Here is a 20,660-nt window from a genome sequence, read left to right on the forward strand (position 1 = left end):
ACACTACAAACTGTATGATTGAACTGGTTCTGATATCGCTATTTTACTAACTCAACAGCTTATCCTAAATAGGAAACCTTCATTTTGTTTATAAATATTAAAGATTCCAACTACCAGCAAGAATAAGTCATTTATTTAAAGAGCACCTGTCAATTCAGATCCATTATGGCAGAGCCTGTTATCGGGCATCACCTTCTGCTGCCACATCCCTCACCTTGTTGCCATTGCCGCATTATCAGCCATCCCATTAAAGTGAATGGGACAGTTGGCGGGTCAGAGGAAGAGCCGCTGCGAGACAGAGATGACAGTTGCTCTTTAAAAACTATGATATAAATCAAGCTTTTTTACTAGTGATTTAAATCGACTTGATGTATGTGTGCTCTTAGCACAATTTTATTTTACTTAGATCATTTGTGTGGTCCAAGCTGGCCCAAATGTATTTAACCACTTAAAGACCTTAGGTGTTTTTCAGATTTGGTGTTTGCAAGACTAAAACAGTTTTTTCTGCTAGAAAATTACTTAAAACCCCCAAACATTATATATTTTTTTTTCTAACACCCTAGAGAATAAAATGGCGGTCATCGCAATACTTTTTGTCACACCGTATTTGCGCAGCGGTCTTACAAGCACACTTTTTTTGGAAAAAATTCACTTTTTTGAATTAAATAAGACAACAATAAATTTGGCCCAATTTTTTTATATATTGTGAAAGATAATGTTACGCCGAGTAAAATGATACCCAACATGTCACGCTTTAAAATTGCGCCCGCTCGTGGCATGGCGTCAAACTTTTACCCTTAAAAATCTAGATAGGCGACGTTTAAAAAATTCTATAAGTTGCATTTTTTGAGCTACAGAGTAGCTCTAGGGCTATAATTATTGCTCTCGCTCTAACGATTGCGGCGATACCTCACTTGTGTGATTTGAACACCGTTTTCATATGCGAGCGCTACTCGCGTATGCTTCTGCGCGCGAGCTCGTCGGGACGGGGCGCTTTAAAAAAAAATTTTTTTTGTTTTCTTATTTAATTTTATTGATTTTATTATTTTTTACACTAAAATATAAAAAATAAAAAAATTATCACTTTTATTCCTATTACAAGGAATGTAAACATCCCTTGTAATAGAAAAAAGCATGACAGGTCCTCTTAAATATGAGATCTGGGGTCAAAAAGACCTCAGATCTCATATTTGGGCTTAAATGCAAAAAAAAAAAAAAAAGGAAAATTTGTCATTTAAAAAAATGACAAAAAAAAAATTGTCTCTTTAAGACACTGGGCGGGACTGACGTTTTGACGTCACTTCCGCCCAGCAGAGCTATGAGGACGGGTGGGGGCTATCGTGCCCTCACTCAAGTCCTCGCTCTCCAGGCGGCAGCATCGGATCTCCTCCGCCGCTACCGACGGCTCCGGTAAGCGGCGGAAAAGCGGCGGGAGGGGGGGGGCCCTCTCCCGCCACCGATAACGGCGAATCCGCCGCGGAGACCTCGGTTATCGTTTACACGGCCGCCCGCTGAAAACATGGATATCTCAGTTGTGGCAGCAGCTGCTGCCGTTACTGAGATATCCATGTTTAAAAAGAGGACGTACAATTACAATATGCGGGTCGGGAAGTGGTTAAAGGAAACCGAGAATTCTCTTTTTGAAGCTGCATGGGAACTTGGGTTAGGTACATTGTTTGTACAGTTCTGGGCCACACAATAATCAAGAGGTCTGAAAATGGCATTTCTCACATGTGGCCCATTGTCATTTATCAAATATGGCCCGGTAGACTGTCGCACAGAAATCTAGTAGTGTTTTTAGAATCTCACTTTTCTTAGGAAAAGCCAAGTCCATGTAAAGAAAATAGTTCTTTGAATTTAGTAGGTTCTCCTGTTGGATATAACAATGAAAGGACCATTTTAAATGACCCAACAGATTGAAACATCCACATGGCAATCACTGAAGGCTGTCGGGACTGTTTTCAGAACCTAAGCCTTCCATATTTTGCATTCATCTGTCTGTCCATGTAGCTGTACGATATATTGCAATATTTCATTTAAGTTGAATGCTCTCATGTGGGGTACAGTATTTTGTGTGTGTGTGTGTGTTTGTTTGTGTTTTTTTTTTTTTTTTGTTTTTTTTTGCGCTTATTGTTCAGTCTGTGCCTAGTAGGGTGGTATGTGGCAGTTGCTAATTTACAGTTTTTGTTTGTTTTCAAGAACAAATCTTTCAGAACCTGAGACAGGAATATACACGCTACCATAGACGACGGCAGCTAGAAGGTACTTTCAGCCAAAGTGAACATGGACACTCCAGCGAGGTTCAAGCCAGTACATCTCTCACAGCTCCATCCTCACCAGGTAATGAGCACTGTTGAAGTCCAATAAAGGAAAAGAATGGATATTAACCACTTCCTTACCAGGCTATAATCAAGACGTCTACTGTAGGAAGTAATACCAGGGTTATGGCTGCAGCAATATGCCATAACCCCATATTGTGTTTTATTTTTTTTTTTTTTTAAGCCAGTGATTATCTTAACACTAAAAGTCATCTGAGCAGCTGACTAGCGGCAGAAGGAATCGTTTCTGGACAGTTGGAAAGTGGTTCTCTTATCCTGGCTGGGCATCATATGACGTCCAGCAGGACAAGCCGGCGATCACGTGCCCACAGTGCGGCGATCATTGGTGTGTCAGGCTGACACACCACATCTCCGATCAAGGTAAAGAGCCTCTGACCTAGGCTCTTTACCACGTGCCCAATGACCGCTAATCGGTCTAAACGGGGAAAATCCATGTATCCGTTTTTTCCTCTACTCACACTGACTGACAGAAACAAGTGGAGGAGAGTCAATCGGATGCCCATTACGGGTGCGCATCTTCACGATTCGATTACGATTATCTGGTCTTCAAATCCGCGATTCATCACGATTGCTGATGCGCTTCCGCTTGGGCCGCCTAGGCGGCCCTTCCTCAAAGCAATCTTCTGGGACACATCACAGGTCCCAGAAGATTGCCTGGCAATGCAGGACAGCTCAGTGAGACATGCACACCCCACTGTGAAGGTGCAAGCTGTCACAGCCAGAAACAACAAAACCTTTTTTTTTTTTTTTTTTTTTTTGCAGCACAAAAAATAAAAACCCCAGTGGTTATCAAATACCACCAAAAGTGCTATTTGTGGGGGAAAAAATACAAATTTTGTTTGGGTACAGTGTTGCATGGCCACGCAATTGTTGTTTAACATGTAATGGCGCTGAAAATTGGTCTGGGCAGGATGGTGTAAAAGTGCCCATCGGCATACATGGGGTGTTTTTTTTTTTTTTTTTTTTACAATCGGCCAATTGCCTGATCAAAAAAAAAAATTCCCCCATCCACACAATCTAGGTGGATCACTATCCTTCTCATAGTGTTGTTGTAGTCCGACAACGAGGACTCCTCTGTTAGAATACACCAATTGGCACTGCGGGGCTGATCAAACAAAAATGTCCCTACAAGCTTGTTCATTTAAGGTCCGTCATTTTAGATTGTCTTCTCACGAATGGGAATGGCCATAGATGGATTGAAATTCAGCTGATCCCTGCTGAACCTGCCAAATTTCGATCCATCTATGTCCAGCTTTATGAATGCACAGCATATCTCAGGGGTATAGTATGCACATCTGTATCCAAACGCCAAGGCCCCATTCACACCTAAGCAGTGTGGAGCTTGACGCTCAAATGCTCAGGGAGGGGAAAAAAAAAAAATCTATTCTCCGATTGTTCACATCTCCACTCCAAGTCGCCTAAAGCACTTGGTTTTGGAGCTGCTTTTGTAACTCCATTTGGGTAGATTCTATTTTTTCCTCATAGAAATGCATGGAAGCGTGCAAATGCAATAAATGAAGTCATCAATAAAAATGTATTCCCTAACCTTAACAAAAATAATAATGATATATTAAATTAACTCCAATCCATAACCTTACCAAAAAGAAAAATCTAAATAATAAATATGGATGAAAAGCTGAAAAACAAAGCAACTATATGCTGAAACGGGTGACCTTTTTCTCTATCGGCTAATAACAAAAAAAATGCTAGGTTACCCATTCATCGCCTGTCATTTTAGCTGGCTTAAACGTAATTCTGACCATTGGTGTTTTTAATCTCCATGTTGGTTGTTTTTGATTGGTGTTTAAGAATACTGGTAAAGTAAAACTGAGCCCATCTCCCAACTCTATTGCTGTGCAGGTTCAGTGGTGAAGAAAGACCAACCAACATTCAGCTTACGACAAGTAGGAATTCTGTGTGAACGTCTACTGAAGGACCATGAAGACAAGATTAGGGAAGAATATGAGCAGATTCTAAACTCAAAACTAGAAGGTTTGCATTCTTTTTTCTGCACATATTTTCTATTTTTTCAAGCTGCAATGCAATGTAAATGATTGTGGTATAACTGAAGGCAAAACGTAGTGTATGGGTTGTGTTTGTGTTATTTTTTTTTTTTTTATGTGTCCCCCTCTAATTGTCCGGGTGATCATTTTTACTGCAGATGAAAACTAATTTTAAGTGGTCACCAGAACAGGAATGCAAATCTACCAATGGGGGCATTATTTCTGGTCCTGGAGATTATCATGGATTTCCCTCGCTTTGGGGGAATTTTCCTTCACTTCTTGTTGTAGCTATTCGACAGGAAGTGAAAACTAAATTGAGAGAGCATATGTTCTATTACTCTATGCAAATTGATAAAAAAATTTTTTTTTGCCTTCAGTGTTCCTTTAAAGGCATTTAAACCTTCCTTACACTTTGTATTTTTCACCCACAAAGGATGTGCATTGATCATGTAGTTTCATAATGTCTGTGTCATTTGTTGGCCTGTACACAGTCTGTAGTGGAGTAAAACGTCACATTTCTTTGTCAAAAATGTATCTTTGTTTAAAACACGAGGATTACAGCTTGGCACTGCACAGGTTAATGCATTATCTTTGTCCAAAATCTAAAGCGTCGTACCCACGATCGGATTTTCTGACGGGAATTGTGTGTTGACAGACTGTTGGCCTAAAATCCAACCGTTTGTACGCTGCATCGGACAAATCTGTTGGATGGTAGGCTTTAAAATTTTCCGCGGACAACGGTCTGTTGTCAGATTTTACGATCGTGTGCACAAAAGTCCAAAGTAAAAACACACATGCTTGGAAGCAATGCTCACCAAACACATTAGCAGAAGGTGCCCAAAGGGTGGTGCCAAAGAGCTGAAAAAACACATAGTAGGTCACCACATTCGTGTTTGTTGGCCGACAATTGTGTGCTGTTTTGTATGCAAGACAAGTTCCTGGCCAACACCCTTCGGACAAAAGTCTGATGCTTTGTCTGCGGATAATCCGGCCATGTGTACGAGGCTTTAGAATCAACACTTCCTGTGAAGAAATGCATATCCCACATTCCCTGGGTCTCTTCGTCTAGTGTTGGTGCGGGTGGAAGCAATTAAAGGAAGTGTGGAATTTGAAACGCGCGCACACACTCACTTGATGTGATTCTGCAGCTGTTCCGCTTTGGCTCTAACACACAAGAACTGAGCGAGCATGTGGGCTTCTGGTCTGCTCAGATTGGAGGGCAGCGACTGTCAGTCTCCTCTTTTCACCTTTAGAGCTTGCAGGCATACGGATGTATCCCGACAATATTGTTGGGGTCCTGAAGCAGCTCTGCTATTGGCTGACTCTGGATCACAAGAGAGCAAAATAAATGCACTTCTGTGACACCCCCCCCCCTCCAAGAGGAAAAGCTTTGGCCATATACTTTTACAGAGCTTACCATATTAGCAGAGGTGTGTGTGTTTATAAAAGTGATATGCATGTGACCTGAAACAAGAAGTTGCTTGTCCTGCTGGTCAATAATGACAAAGTAGGTGGATTAATGCATTGAGATAGGGGAATCAATCAGCCATAATACCACAAGCTGCAGCACAACATGTGAGTCCAAGGTAAGGCAAACAAGCGGCCCTGGGAACAACTACAGCATTGTTTAAAAGATTTAGGCACGTGTGAAGAAATGCTGTAAAGTAGGAATGCTTTCAAAAATATATATTTTACTTGTTTGTTTTTATCAATTTACAAACTGTAGAGTGAATGAATAGAGAAAAAATGTAAATCGAATCCATATTTGGTGTGACTACCCTTTTTACCTCTTAAGGCCCATACACACGATCTGACTTTCCAACAATGGTCCAACTGACGTGTTTTATCGGACAATCCGACCGTCTGTATTCTCCATCGGACAATTGTTGTCAGAATTTCCACCGACAAATGTTCGCTGTGCATGCTCTCAAACTTTCCGACACAAATGTCCGATGGAGGAGAATCCAAAGTACAAACACACATGCTCAGAACCAATGCTAAACATCAGACAACAATAGCAGAATTTGACCAAAGGGTGGCAGTAAAGAGCTGAAAACCCACCTGATTTGGTGAATGTTGGCTGAAAATGTTCTTCTGTATGCATACCAAGTTCATGGCCAACACCCCTTCGGACAAAAATCCACGGAAAAGTCGGATGGAAGTCCCATCGTGTGTATGAGGCTTAAAGTGGAGGTTCACCCAAAAAATAAATTTTTAACATTGATTGAGGCTATTTAAGGGGAGCAGAAACGGGTATTTTTTTTTTTTTAGTCAATGCCGTACTTACCGTTTTCGAGATGTTCTTCCGCCACTTCCGGGTATGGGCTGCGGGACTAGGCGTTCCTATTTGATTGACAGCCTTCCGACCGTCGCATACAGCGCGTCACGAGTTTCCGAAAGTAGCCGAACGTCGGTGCGCAGGCGCAGTATAGAGCCTCACCGACGTTCGGCTTCTTTCGGCAACTGGTGACGCGCTGTATGCGACCGTCGGAAGGCTGTCAATCAAATGGGAACGCCCAGTCCCGAAGATCATACCCGGAAGCGTACCTGTTTCTGCTCCCCTTAAATAGCCTTAATCTAATGTTAAATTTTTTTCAAGTGAACTCTCGCTTTAACACTTGCACAGGGATTTTTTACAAAAGCCAAGTGTATGATTAATCCAGGGTTTGACAAATTTGCTTGGAATCTAGGAGCCATCTAAAAAAGTTAGAAGACAGAAAGCGCGCCCCGTCCCGCCGAGCTTGCGCGCAGAAGCGCATGCATATGTGAGTAGCTCCCGCATATGTAAACTGTGTTCAGACCACACATGTGAGGTATTGCTGCGATTTGGTAGAGTGAGAGCAATACTTCTAGCCCTAGACCTCCTCTGTAACTGGAGATTTTAAAGGGTAAAAGTTTGTTGCCATTCCATGAGCGGACGCAATTTTGAAGCCTGACATGTTGGGTATCAATGTCATTAAGAACTATCTTCAGTGTAAAAAAGAACAAGGAGGCCTGGAAGTGATTGCTTGTCTCCTGTAGAGCCCTGATCTCAACATCAAGTCTGTCTGGGATGAGGAGGATTTGAGGCAGCCTACAGCCACAGAAGATCTATAGTTCTCCCAAGATGTTTAGAACTACCTACCTACCAAGGTCCCTCAAAAACTCTGTACAAGTGTACCTAGAAGAATTGAATTGATGCTGTTTTGAAGTCAAAGGGTGTTCACAGCAAAAAATGTATTTGATTTGGATTTCCCTTCTGTTCATTTACTTTCCATTTTTGTTCATTGATAAAAACAAACTAACACTTTGTATTTCTGAAAGCATTCCTAAATTATAGTATTTTATTTTATCACATTTTTTTCACACCTGACTAAATACCTTGTTAAAACAAAAACATTTTAAAACTAAACCATATCTTTAAGGCAGCCTATTCACTTTTTTTTTTTTTTTTTTTTCATTCAACCCCTGGTTTGAACACGCCCCCCCCCCCCCCCCAAAAAAAATGGCCCGATTCCACCTTCCACACACTTGGTGTGGAAGGGGGAATCATTCCCACTGAGCTATTGTTTTTTGACAGCAGAGAGACCCACCATCAAAATAAACTGATCAGTGTCAATGGTACTGATCAATGGGGGGAAAAACCCCACAGGCTAGTTGTACAGAAGTCGATCAGTCGACTTTTGTACTACCAGACTGCCCATACATTGCTGGAAATTTTGCCAGGTTTTTTATAGTCCTACATTAACCACGATGAATGGAAGAATTAATATCGCCAGACAGTCCTTAGTAGCAAAAACGCATCAAGGAAATGAACCATAACACTGTAAACTGAACCGTGAGTAAATAATATCCCGTAAAGCACTCAACTGCCCACCTTTTTAGTGCTACTCGTGGAGGTCTGACAAGGTCTCTGAGTATCACTCAAAGAGCCCGCTGTCACATTTTAAAAATGGCAGGGCTGTGCGGGGCTCCGCCTTAACACAGCCGTGTTATTCATTTACAGGAATCTGTGACTGAATGAACTACAAGTCCTTTCTTCCGCTGCAGCAGAGTACTCATTGGACTGCGAGGGGCGCTGATGAGCATAAAAAGCTGTAGTGTCTGCAGGAGCCTGGCAGTACACTCATGATCCACTATTAATGTGTGCAACACTCTGCAGACTCCTGAGAAATAAAAATAAATGCACTTTTTTTTTTTTTTTTTTTTAATACCCTGCAAAAAAATAAAAATTGTGTATGTGTATATGTGTGTGTGTATATATATATATATATATATATATATATATATATATATATATATATATATATATATATATATATATATATATATATATACATACATACATACACATATATATATACATACATACATACACACACACACACACACACACACACACACACACACACACACACACACACACACACACACACACACACACACACACACACACACACACACATACATACACACATACATACATACACACACACATACACACATACATACACACATACACACATACATACACACATACATACACACATACATACACACATACATACACACATACATACACACATATATATATATATATATGTGTATGTGTATATATATATATATATATATATATATATATATATAAAATATAATCTCTATCTATCCACATGTCTGTGTTTTAGGGAGGGTTGCTTCTATGGCATATTTGAACAAAATTGTTTTTAACATGGTATATTTCTAATAGATGCCACTCTTTCTCCTGTACATTGTAATAGGCACTTTTGAATGGTTCAGTAAAGCTATCAGGACAGAAATATGGAAGCTGCCGCTTATGATGCATGCTTCAGGCCTTTTATCCCTTGCTTAACTACTTGGCTTGTTACTGACCTGGAATAAACATGCAAGTCCAGGCTTTCTACTGTATGCCTGTTCTTGCGAGCTACTAATAAGAATGACTGCCCCAGACATTGTGCTGTTAAAGTGAGTATTTATAGGTGTCCTTGTGTGTTCTTAAAGTTGTATATCTGGGCAAAAAAAACACAACTATGCAGGTCATTTCAGGAACGCATTCCCCACGTTTCATTCCTTCAAAAGTCTTGCTTATGCAGAAAAATATCTATTGATCTGCCTGAAATTCAGTGAACGTCTAAGCTCCTGAGTTGATAGCTGCCCTTCAGAACGTGGGTAGGGCTGACAACACTGCTTAGGATTTTGGATCAGTAAATGTGGCAAATACATCTATGGATTTCATTGGCGTTAACGTTTTTATGGAAACCTAAATTTTAGCCACTCACTACTTTATGGCTGCGGACATTTCCCTCCTTTTAATTGTTTTCCACCAAACATTCTAAAACGCAGAAAGAAAATCTACTTGTGTCTGAGGTTGTAGTTTTGTCTAATTTTTCTTTTACTTCTGTCTTCTTTACCTAGAACAATATGAATCCTTTGTGAAATTCACACATGATCAGATTATGCGACGGTACGGAACAAGGCCTACAAGTTGTAAGTTGATCTTAATTTTTTTTTTTTTTTTTAATACACTATTCCTATTGGTTTAAAATGAAACTTTTCATGGTCTTGGAACAATTTTTATTCAAAGCATTTTATTTTTAGAATTTATTTCTGCTAGCTTTTTAGATTGCAGGTGTCTAGCGCAATACAGCTCATGCATAGGAATAGGCCATTGTGCACATGCACACTTTGAAGATGGATCGACAAAAGGTCTGTATGGCAGTGGGTAGGACTGCATAGTGAAGATAAGATCACTGGGATAAAGCGCAATATGGGTATTTAACACAGCACACTGGGGGTTGATTTACTAAAACTGGAGAGCGCAAAATCTGGTGCAGCTTCAAACTTCAGCTTGTTCAATTAAGCTTTGACAAAAAAAAAAAAACATGGTGATCTGTCCTTTACAGAAAGTGCTTTGACAATGGCTTTTAAACCAAAGCTGGAACTTGCATTTTCATATCTTATGGAGAAAAAAAGTAAAAATCCTATTGAGCAAACCCAGAAAATCTGCTATAAAGACAAATGCCACTCAATATGTTGTTAACAAGAGCCCTTTGATTCATAATATATTTGGTTCAGAATAGAAGTGCTTTCAATGCTGACTTATGATTTTGCCAGCTGTATTTCTAATTGACCACTTCATCCGGAACCTAGGTCAGTGATTTGTGGAATATTGAAGAAGAGATGGGGATAAAGTGCATTGATTTAAACACGTTGTCATTGACTGCTTTCTTATTCTACCCCAAAACCTGCTTTATTGGAGTTTTTTGTTAACCACTTGAGCTCCCTGAAGATGTTACCCCTTCATGACCAGGCCATGACTGGTAATTGCACAGTCATGCAGTACTGTACCCAAATCCTTTTTTATTTGTTTGAAAAAAAAAATCATGTCATCAAAAAATGTAGCCCAAAATGAATTCTGCTACAGTAAAACAAATAATAATAAAAAAATAAGTGTATTTAGATTGGTATGTATAAAATCCTATAGCTCGGGTGTCTCCAGATGTTCTCAACAAAGGGCCAGTTTGTCCTTCAGGCTTTAGTGGGTGGGTTGTGGCCAGCTGACTTTTTTTCTGTCATCGGTGGGAATAAACCGCTAAACTTGGTATTAAGGGGAGGAATAGCATCCCATCATTGGGAGAAAAAGTGCCCCATTGTTGTAAGTAGGAGAAATGGTGCCCAATTGTTAATGTCATTGGGTCACAGTAGTGTCCCAAGGGTCGAATAAAGGCAAGAGACAGACACCGAGCTGGCAAGGAGGAGGGGGAGAGGAGAGCTGCGGATGATGGGACGTAAACTGACCACTATAGCCGGGGCTCAGTAGCCTTGATTGTTGTGGTCAATGCAGAGAGGGTAACACAGGAAGAGGCAGGATCAGCCAGTTTTTTTTCTTTATCGTACATCACGGGACACAGAGCGGCATTCATTACTATATGGGTTATATGGAGTACCTTCAGGTGTAGACACTGGCAATCTCAAACAGGAAATGCCCCTCCCTATATAACCCCCTCCCATAGGAGGAGTACCTCAGTTTTTACGCCAGTGTCTTAGGTGTTAGTCATGGTTTAGCTTGCCTCCGCATCCTTGGGATTAGGTGAGCTACCGGTTCTGTCCAAAAAAGCCTCAGCGCTAAAGTGGTCAGTAACCGGACCCCAAACCCTTGGGGTATAGCCCATAATGCTTTTCTTTTTAGAGAGCTGGACCCTGGGCCCAGAACTTAGAAACCTTTGGGTACCTAAAGTTTTCTGTTGCCAGGGTGCTATATGGGCCCAGGACAGTGGATCCTTCATAGGAACCCAGGGCCTGAAGGTCTAGACATCCCCACGGAGATGGGGGAAGATTGGGCCTCTTGCTTGGCAAAGTCCTGCGGCATGGAGCAGGTAAGTGAGGGGAAAACTTGCGGAACTTGGTTCTTAGCAGGTTTTTTTCTGGGGGGTCACAGGGGACATGCCTAAAGTTATGCACTGCATCTGGCAAACTAGTCACATATCATAAAGATAGGATGGCTCTCTATGTATTATTCCCCATAAGATGTGACCTCCCTTGTAGTGTTGGAAAAGCATTGAGTGGGGCCTGTGTTATATAAAAATATATGTGTGTGTCAGAGAGCTTTGCTTACCTGCAGGCCTCCAGGCGATGCTCCATTCAGTCTTCCTCCTCAGAGCCTGCAAGCAGGCAAAACGCTGACCTCCTCATGGTTCCAGGCTGCAGGCTGCAGTTTGCTGGAACAGAGAGGTCCCTTCCTCCCAAAATCCCCCCCCCCCCCTCCCCCTGTCGGGAGGGGCATTTCCTGTTTGAGGTTGCTGGGGGGGAAGGGCGGGTCAGTGGCTTAAAGGAAGGGGCGGCCCTTCCTTGTTTGTTCCATCAATACTTTGGAACTGAGGAGAAAGACCAGAGCGGCAGCACGGGGCGCCGAGGACACACAGTGGCCAGAAAGGATATTGCAGTCTTCAGAGGACTGTTTTGTCAAGCCTAGAAATAGGCTGTTTCTTTTCCATCTCATAGTTTTTCTTTGCAATACTACTCAGGGGGACAGAATGTTTTTTCTTTCCTGGATTTGAAACAAAAACGAAAAAAAAAAAAAAAAAGTCATCTAGGGGAGAGGAAGCATTTTTTTATCCCCCAAACAGGTGTTTGGACAATTAACTTTTATAGTTCCAAATACCAATAGGTAGCAGGTGTACCTCGGTATTGTACCATGGTATGCCGCTGTTTTCCCTACAGGGAGCCTTGGGGCCATCGGGATCTGGGGCTGGAGCTGACGCGGGTCAGTCCAACCCTAAGATGGTCACGGAGGAGGTATTACTCACCTCTTTAAAAGAGATGCAGAAAAGCATGGGAAAAATGATATCCGCAGCTATGCGGGGCAGTAAGCGGAATAGATCTCCGTCGCCCGAGCGCGGACCCTCAGAAGAGGAGGTCCTTTCCTCAGGGGAATTGGACGACCTCTTGGACACGGACCAAGTAGGTTCAGGGATCGAAGACCCGGATACAGAGGAGTCTGGGGCAGTCTCCCTGAGGGAGAGCTGGTGGATTCAAGGATTGTCGGACTTGGTCCATAGGACATTCAACTTGCCAGTACCAGATCTCCAGGTATCGACGGTTTCAGCTTTGGGCTCACTGAGGGCGCCTCAAAGCAATGCTGTGTTTCCGATCCATCCTCTATTAGAGGGAATTTTGTTCCAAGATTGGAACAAGCCAGATAAGATCTTCTTACCACCTAAAAGGTTCTCTGTCCTATATCCTATGGAAGAAAATTTTTCCAAAAGATGGGCTACTCCTGCAGTGGACGCAGCCATCTCATGTGTTAACAGATCGTTAACATGCCCTGTAGAAAACATACAGGTGTTCAAGGATCCAGTTGATAAGCGCTTGGAAGCACTACTTAAGAACTCCTTCACTACTGCAGGGGCAGTAGTACAGCCAGCTGTGGCTGCGATTGGGGTCGCTCAAGCATTATCGGATCAATTTAAGCAGATGCTTAAACTTATTCCGGCCCAGCAGGCAGAAAAATTTTCGGATGTCCCTAAGGCCATATGTTTTACGGTAGACGCAATCAAGGATTCTATCCAGCAAGCGTCACGTTTATCGTTATCCCTTATCCATATGAGAAGACTCTTATGGTTAAAAAGCTGGGAGGCTGAGCCCCCATGCAAGAAGCTCCTGGTAGGGTTCCCCTTCCATGGAGGACGACTCTTCGGAGAAGACCTAGATAAATACATTCAGACCATTTCAAACGGCAAGAGTACTCTCTTGCCAACTAAGAAGAAGGTTCAGGGACCTGCGTTTAAACGACAGTATTCCCCTGGGCAGGGGCCCTCTAATGCCAAGCAGTATCGACGGCCTCCTGCAAAAGCAAACTTCGGCTTCAACAGCAGATCACAAGGACAGGCTGTTAGAGGCAAAAGGCAGTGGTTTCGCAAACCAGCAAAACCAGCCCCCAAGCCAACCTTATGAAGGGGCGCCCCCACCCACGAAGGTGGGGGGAAGGCTGCGACTCTTTTCAGAGATTTGGGAAGCCAGCATTCCCGACGAGTGGGTACGGTCTTCCGTGGCCACAGGCTACAAATTAGATTTCCTAAGGTTTCCTCCTCCTCATTTCCAGAAGTCGAGGATTCCAAACGATCCGGAAAAGGGAGCCGCATTAAGATCGGCATTAGATCATCTACTTTCCCAGGAAGTAATAGTAGAGGTACCAGTCCTGGAACAGGGGCTGGGTTTCTACTCCAACCTATTCATCATCCAAATGGAGATGTCAGGCCAATTTTGGACCTAAAGATGGTAAATGCATATCTAAAGATCCGCTCATTTCGGATGGAATCCGTGCGGTCAGCAGCTGCCACACTCCAGAAGGACGACTTCATGGCGTCCATAGACATAAAGGATGCCTACCTTCATGTTCCAATTTATCAGCCACATCAAAGATATCTACGCTTCATGGTGGCTTCGCGTCACTTCCAATTCGTGGCGCTTCCCTTCGGGTTGGCTACGGCCCCCCGGGTGTTCACGAAGGTCCTAGCTCCAATCCTAGCCAAACTAAGGATCCAAGGGGTCACGATCCTAGCATACCTGGACGACCTCCTAGTCATAGATCACTCGTCTCCCGGCTTGGAGCGAGCAGTGGCCCTCACGGTCCAATACCTCGAGAGGTTCGGCTGGGTCCTAAATCGAGAAAAGTCAGCTTTCCAGCCCACAAAGCAGTTGGAATATCTCGGCATGAGATTAGACACAGAACAACAAGGAGTGTTCCTACCTCTGAGGAAGGTAAAAGCCATCAAGGAATTAATCCTACTGGTTCTAAGCAAGAAAGAACCGACTATTCGCCTATGTATGAGGTTACTAGGCAAGATGGTGGCCACATTCGAGGCGGTACCATACGCCCAGAGCCACACTCGCATCCTACAGGCAGCCATCCTGTCAGCATGGAGCAGAAGGCCACAGGCCTTGGATATCCCGTTGCCGCTCTCATCAAGAGTCCGACAAAGTCTGTGTTGGTGGTTAGACCCTCAGAATCTACTGAAGGGGAGGTCTTTCAGCCCAGTGGCTTGGAAGATAGTGACCACAGACGCCAGCCTGACGGGCTGGGGAGCAATTTTGGATGGTTGCACTCGCCAAGGTACTTGGGCAAAGCCAGAGAAGCAGTTGCCCATCAACATCTTGGAGCTCAGAGCTGCTCGACTAGCCCTCAGGGCTTGGACGTCAAAATTGCAGGGGTTCCCGGTGAGAATTCAATCAGACAATGCCACGGCCGTGGCACACATAAATCACCAAGGGGGAACCAGGAGTCAAGCCGCTCAGAGAGAGGTGAGCTTGATTCTTCTATGGGCAGAGGCTCATGTGCCCTGCATATCGGCAATATTCATTCCAGGAGTGGACAACTTTCAGGCGGACTTCTTAAGCCGCCAGACTCTATGGCCGGGGGAATGGTCTCTGCATCCACTAGTCTTTCAAGCACTCTGCCAAAGATGGGGAGTGCCGGACGTGGATATCATGGCATCGAGACTCAACAAGAAACTAGACAGGTTCATGTCCCGCTCAAGGGATCCAATGGCCTGCGGAACCGATGCGTTGGTTTGCCCTTGGCATCAGTTCAAACTTCTTTATGCGTTTCCCCCGCTCCAGTTACTACCCCGCCTGCTGCGCAGGATCCGGGTGGAGCACATACCAGTCATCCTGGTAGCTCCAGCATGGCCCAGAAGGGCATGGTACTCACTAATCTTAAGGATGGTAGTGGAAGACCCTTGGACTCTTCCTCTACGGCCAGACCTGCTATCGCAAGGTCCGATCCTCCACCCTGCCTTACGGCATCTAAATTTGACGGCCTGGAAGCTGAATCCCTGATTCTCAGGGGTAGAGGTCTGTCTCAGAAAGTAATCTCTACCCTAATCAGAGCCAGGAAACCGTTCTCTAGGGTGATTTATTACAGGGTCTGGAAGGCCTATGTAGGCTGGTGTGAGTCCAAGCGATGGCTTTCTCGCAAATTTACCATCGATAGATTAAGTTTTCTCCAGCTAGGAGTGGATAAAGGATTGGCATTAAGCACAATCAAAGGACAGATTTCTGCTCTGTCAGTGTGGTTTCAGCGGCCGCTGGCCACCCACTCGCTGGTTAAGACCTTCCTTCAAGGGGTCTTACGTATTAGACCTCCAGTTAAATCCCCGCTTTGTCCGTGGGATTTAAATCTTGTTCTGTCAAGTTTACAGAAACAACCGTTTGAGCCGTTGGCTGATATTCCTTTGGTTCTACTGACAAGGAAGTTAGTATTTTTGGTTGCCATAGTTTCCGCAAGAAGAGTTTCGGAGCTGGCAGCCTTATCCTGTAAGGAACCATATCTTGTTTTTCATAAGGACAGGGTCGTTCTCCGCCCTCATCCTTCCTTCCTTCCGAAGGTCATATCCAGTTTTCATTTGAACCAGGATTTGGTATTACCATCCTTCTTCCCTAAACCTACTTCCAGAAAGGAAGGGTTGCTGCATACCTTGGATATTGTCAGGGCCATGAAGGCCTATCTTAAAGCTACAAAGAAGATCCGGAAGACAGATGTGCTGTTCATTCTACCGGATGGGCCCAAGAAGGGGCAGGCAGCTGCAAAGTCCACCATTTCTAGGTGGATTAAGCAATTAATCACTCAGGCCTACGGCTTGAAAGGGTTGCCTCCTCCAGTATCATTAAAGGCTCATTCTACTAGAGCCATGGGCGCCTCCTGGGCAGCACACCACCAGATCTCTATGGCTCAAGTTTGCAAGGCGGCAACCTGGTCTTCTGTCCACACGTTTACAAAATTCTACAAGTTGGACGTAAGAAGGAATACTGATACTGCCTTCGGGCAGGCAGTGCTGCAGGCTGCAGTTTGAGACCCTCGGATTCCGGGGGCTCCTCTTGTTCGAGTTAAATTTAAAAATTTTATTTTTCTCAACTAAGTTGGATTTATTATGATTTGAGTATATCTCTAAATTAAATCCTTTTGTCTTGGAGATGTTCTCCCTCCCCTCATTGTAAGCATTGCTTTGGGACATCCCATATAGTAATGAATGCCGCTCTGTGTCCCGTGATGTACGATAAAGAAAAAGAGATTTTTAATACAGCTTACCTGTAAAATCTTTTTCTTGGAGTACATCACGGGACACAGAGCTCCCACCCCTCTTTTTTGAGGACCATTTTGGGAGGCATACTGCTTGCTACAAAACTGAGGTACTCCTCCTATGGGAGGGGGTTATATAGGGAGGGGCATTTCCTGTTTGAGATTGCCAGTGTCTACACCTGAAGGTACTCCATATAACCCATATAGTAATGAATGCCGCTCTGTGTCCCGTGATGTACTCCAAGAAAAAGATTTTACAGGTAAGCTGTATTAAAAATCTCTTTTTTTTACAGTTTAGAGAGGGGCAGATTAAACGGCACAAGCACTGTGCTATTTAACCACTTGCTGACCACATGTCGCAGTTGTACTGCAGCAAGGTGGCACGGATGCGTAAAACTACGTAACTACATTGTTCTGTGCAATGGTCATTCAGTTGGTTCGGCGGATGCGATGTCTGCCAGAACACGGAAATTGTTCCCAGAGATATAGAACAGCGGTCTGCCTTGTTTACAATCAGCCATGAACACTGTGATCTTGTGTTCCTGCTAGTCGGGAACACTGATCACTGTCAATTGTCAATCGGGGGCTGTGTGACACCAAGCAATCTTGGTGGAGTAAACCAGGTGTGTGCACGTTTTCTCAGTAAAATGGGGGGGGGGGTAGAGGCAGACATCAGAATTGGGTCGCTTACACTAATTATATATATATATATATATATATAATATATATATATAATTTTCCAATTGTTATACTGTATTAAACTCTCTACTTTTCTTTTTTTTTTTTTTTAACAGACGTGTCTTGAATTGAGTTTCCACTTTGGGTTTACGGCTGCTCTACATTCTTGCCACCTGTGAGGTGCCATGTTATTAATATCAGTTTTTCTTCACATCGTGTCATCCAGAGAATTTTAACGTCATTGCTGGCTGCCTTCACACTTTATTTTTTTTCACTGCACAGACTTTGTTCAAGGACTGCTCCTCTCAAGAAAACCGACTGTAATCCAACAGGTTTTATTTGACATTTTTTTTATTTTTTTTGGCTTCAGGAATCTCCATTAGTGTCCCTATGTCTGAGGCTTCCGATACAAGGACATGCTTGGAGTTTTTAGTTTTGGATTATTTTTGCCTTGTTTGATGCACTACAATTATGTTGAGTTTTTTCCCCTATATTGGGAGGAGCCTCAAAAAGGATATACAAATAAAGGACCATACAGACTGTAACTGTGGTGTACGTAGTGAATAGTGATTGTAACCTGATGTATACATAACTGCACCCTTCTGAGACTAATTCTAAAATGCAACTTTTTTTTTCAACTTGCATATGTTTTTGTTTGCTACAGAAAAGCATTGTTTTATTGAGTTTGTACAAAAATATCTACCAGAAGTTGGAGTGTTCAAAAGAAGGTTTTTTTTCTTTTTGTTTTTTCTTTTCGCATGATAAATAATGTATAGGCAGACTGATTTTATGGGAACTGGAGCTGCTGCTTGTTTCTACCACTTTAATGTTTTGGTTTTCTCTCACTTCAGTTTGGGGAATGAAACCCAAATTCTAACTGGTTGCTCTAAGCAGCAGCCCTGTTTCTCTTTTGGCTCTAGTTTTTATAAATTGGTCCGAGTGTTTGTCAGACTGTACATGCAATTCCTAGCTCTTTGGGTGGCGAGGGTTTGAATGAAAACACATAGCCTTTATATAATATTGTGCCTCTAATGTCATTTTGAAATGGTTGAAATAAAATTACCTGGGGTGAGAGTCTCTTTATGAGCAATTCTGATCGACAGATATGTTTATCACCGAATTACACATTGTGTGTTAGTAAAGTAAACCTTTTATGCTGTGAACCAATAGAAAAGTAGTGGTAAAATGCCTGTGATTAAATTTATTGGGTTTGTTTTAGAACTGCAGATGCACCTATACCATTTATTTTTTATTTTTTTTTTAATCTAAACCCAGTACCGATACATTGTTTTAAAGTACTTGCCGATACCAATACCTATTGCATAGGAAGAGTAGGTAAAGGAGTGGTTTGGGAGGTGGAGGGAGATTGTTAAGGGCAGTGTAGGCAGGGTGTATGTGAGGACAGGGTAGTTGAGTGTGGGATAGGGGTTAAGAGCTGGGATGGTTGGGATGCAGCTGGAGCTGGGAGCCTGGGACAAGCTGAACACTGCCAATAAATCTGGTGCTGGGCAAATGGGGCTAGGGGGAACTCTGTGAGGGGCAGAGGTAGGAGGACCAGTGTACCGATATATAGAAGAGGCCGGCCTTCAATGTAATTATGTGGAGCGCTGTTGTGGATTAACCTGCCCAAACCTGAAAATGGGTAAAATAGTCCACTTTCTGTCCCCAGGACTTGGAGAAGTTTTTGTTTTTAAATGGCTGTCCAGCAGGGGGATTAGCTCATTGGCACACTGAACTTTGGAGTGCCATAACACCCCCCCCCCCCACTCTGAGTTTGCAGGGCTGTCCCGGGTCAGGAGGGCTGATGACTGATGTGGTGTGAGCGGTGGGGGAGGAGATGGGGCAGGAGGTAAAATGGAGGTGGTGTGGAGGGGAATTTCACTGATGGCTGAAATGTCATCGGTTGTTAAGAAGCGGGGGCCGCTGCATCCTTGGCAACCGATAATTGCGGTCCTCTTTTTTTCCTTTACATTTCAGCTGTACATGGGGAAACCCTGCTGGCAGATGAAAGAACTGAGCCAGAAGGTATCTGTTTTGGGTATTGGAGCATTTGCACGAGTACTGATACTCATGCAAATGCTTAATATTGGCACTAATGCTGGTATCGGTGCAACCCTATTTAGAACTTCACCATTACCAGGTTGCTCATTTCCAGACCAGAAAATGTATATTTTTTGTGAAAGGGTTATTTCATGCACACTGATTTTTGAAGTGTACCATGATAATCTTGCTGTTTTACATGCATTTGCCACCCCCTGCTTCTTCCTGCGTAAATGCTGGGTTTTCATGTCTGTGTGGCAAATTTCCATGGATGTTATGGGACCAGTGGACTTCGTGTGGGACATAAATATGGAATTAGAGTTTTGGGTCCTGACTTTTCTTTTTGTTTTTAATTGTTCACACATTTCCAGAAGTTGCCAGTTTCCTCCAGGCACAATTGGTGAGATTGCACTTATGTGATGCTTAAAAGAAAACAAGTCAAATCTTCACCACCTCCCAATGTGTCTAGAGAGGCTCATGTTCCTCTATACTTCATGCAATGTCTCCCAATGCTATTACTTAACCAACCTCTGTGTTCTGCACTTGCATTACACATGCAGTGGCTCATGTGTTACTTAAAGTGTGTAATGGTAAGAAGAGATTGCTATACTTTCCTTTTTTGCAGCCAGTCTAAGCTTCAGTGTGTAAGTGTGTGCAGGAGAGGCAGCTGATAAAAGAAGTCCCATACTAACTTGGTTGAGGTCACTTCTTATGCATTGTACAGCCGTTGTTGCCTTTCTGTACACAGCAGCCACATCTGGAGACTGTATTGGATCGGCTTCAGAAACGATAAGTAATGTGTTTTTTTGTTTTCTTTCCGGGGGTAGATCGATTTACATTGAGGATGTAGCTGAGAACAGGTTTAACATTAGCGGCCGACCTTCAAATGTATGCATTTTCATTTTGGTTTGTTCAAGCAACTGCCAGATCCCAGCAATGTTGATGTGGGTATATCTTACACTGAGTTTTTGTATTCTGAGACACCCCCCTCCCCCCCCCCCCCCCCCGCTTCAGATACTGATCGAA

General features: G+C 43.2%; 1 protein-coding gene across 1 annotated transcript in view; it reads left to right on the plus strand.

Moving 5' to 3' along the window:
• The window catches only part of AKIRIN1 (akirin 1), a 30,375-nt gene extending 11,580 nt beyond the window's left edge, over window positions 1–18,795 (plus strand). The window contains exons 2-5 of the mRNA XM_040337192.1: window positions 2,200–2,340; window positions 4,200–4,331; window positions 9,755–9,826; window positions 17,711–18,795. Coding sequence (XP_040193126.1) covers window positions 2,200–2,340; window positions 4,200–4,331; window positions 9,755–9,826; window positions 17,711–17,721 — 356 coding nt within the window. The 3' untranslated portion in view covers window positions 17,722–18,795. The remainder of the gene's footprint in view (window positions 1–2,199; window positions 2,341–4,199; window positions 4,332–9,754; window positions 9,827–17,710) is intronic.
• Window positions 18,796–20,660: the final 1,865 nt, after the last annotated feature.

This window comes from Rana temporaria, chromosome 2 (genome assembly GCF_905171775.1).
Source record: "Rana temporaria chromosome 2, aRanTem1.1, whole genome shotgun sequence".
Taxonomy (NCBI): domain Eukaryota; kingdom Metazoa; phylum Chordata; class Amphibia; order Anura; family Ranidae; genus Rana; species Rana temporaria.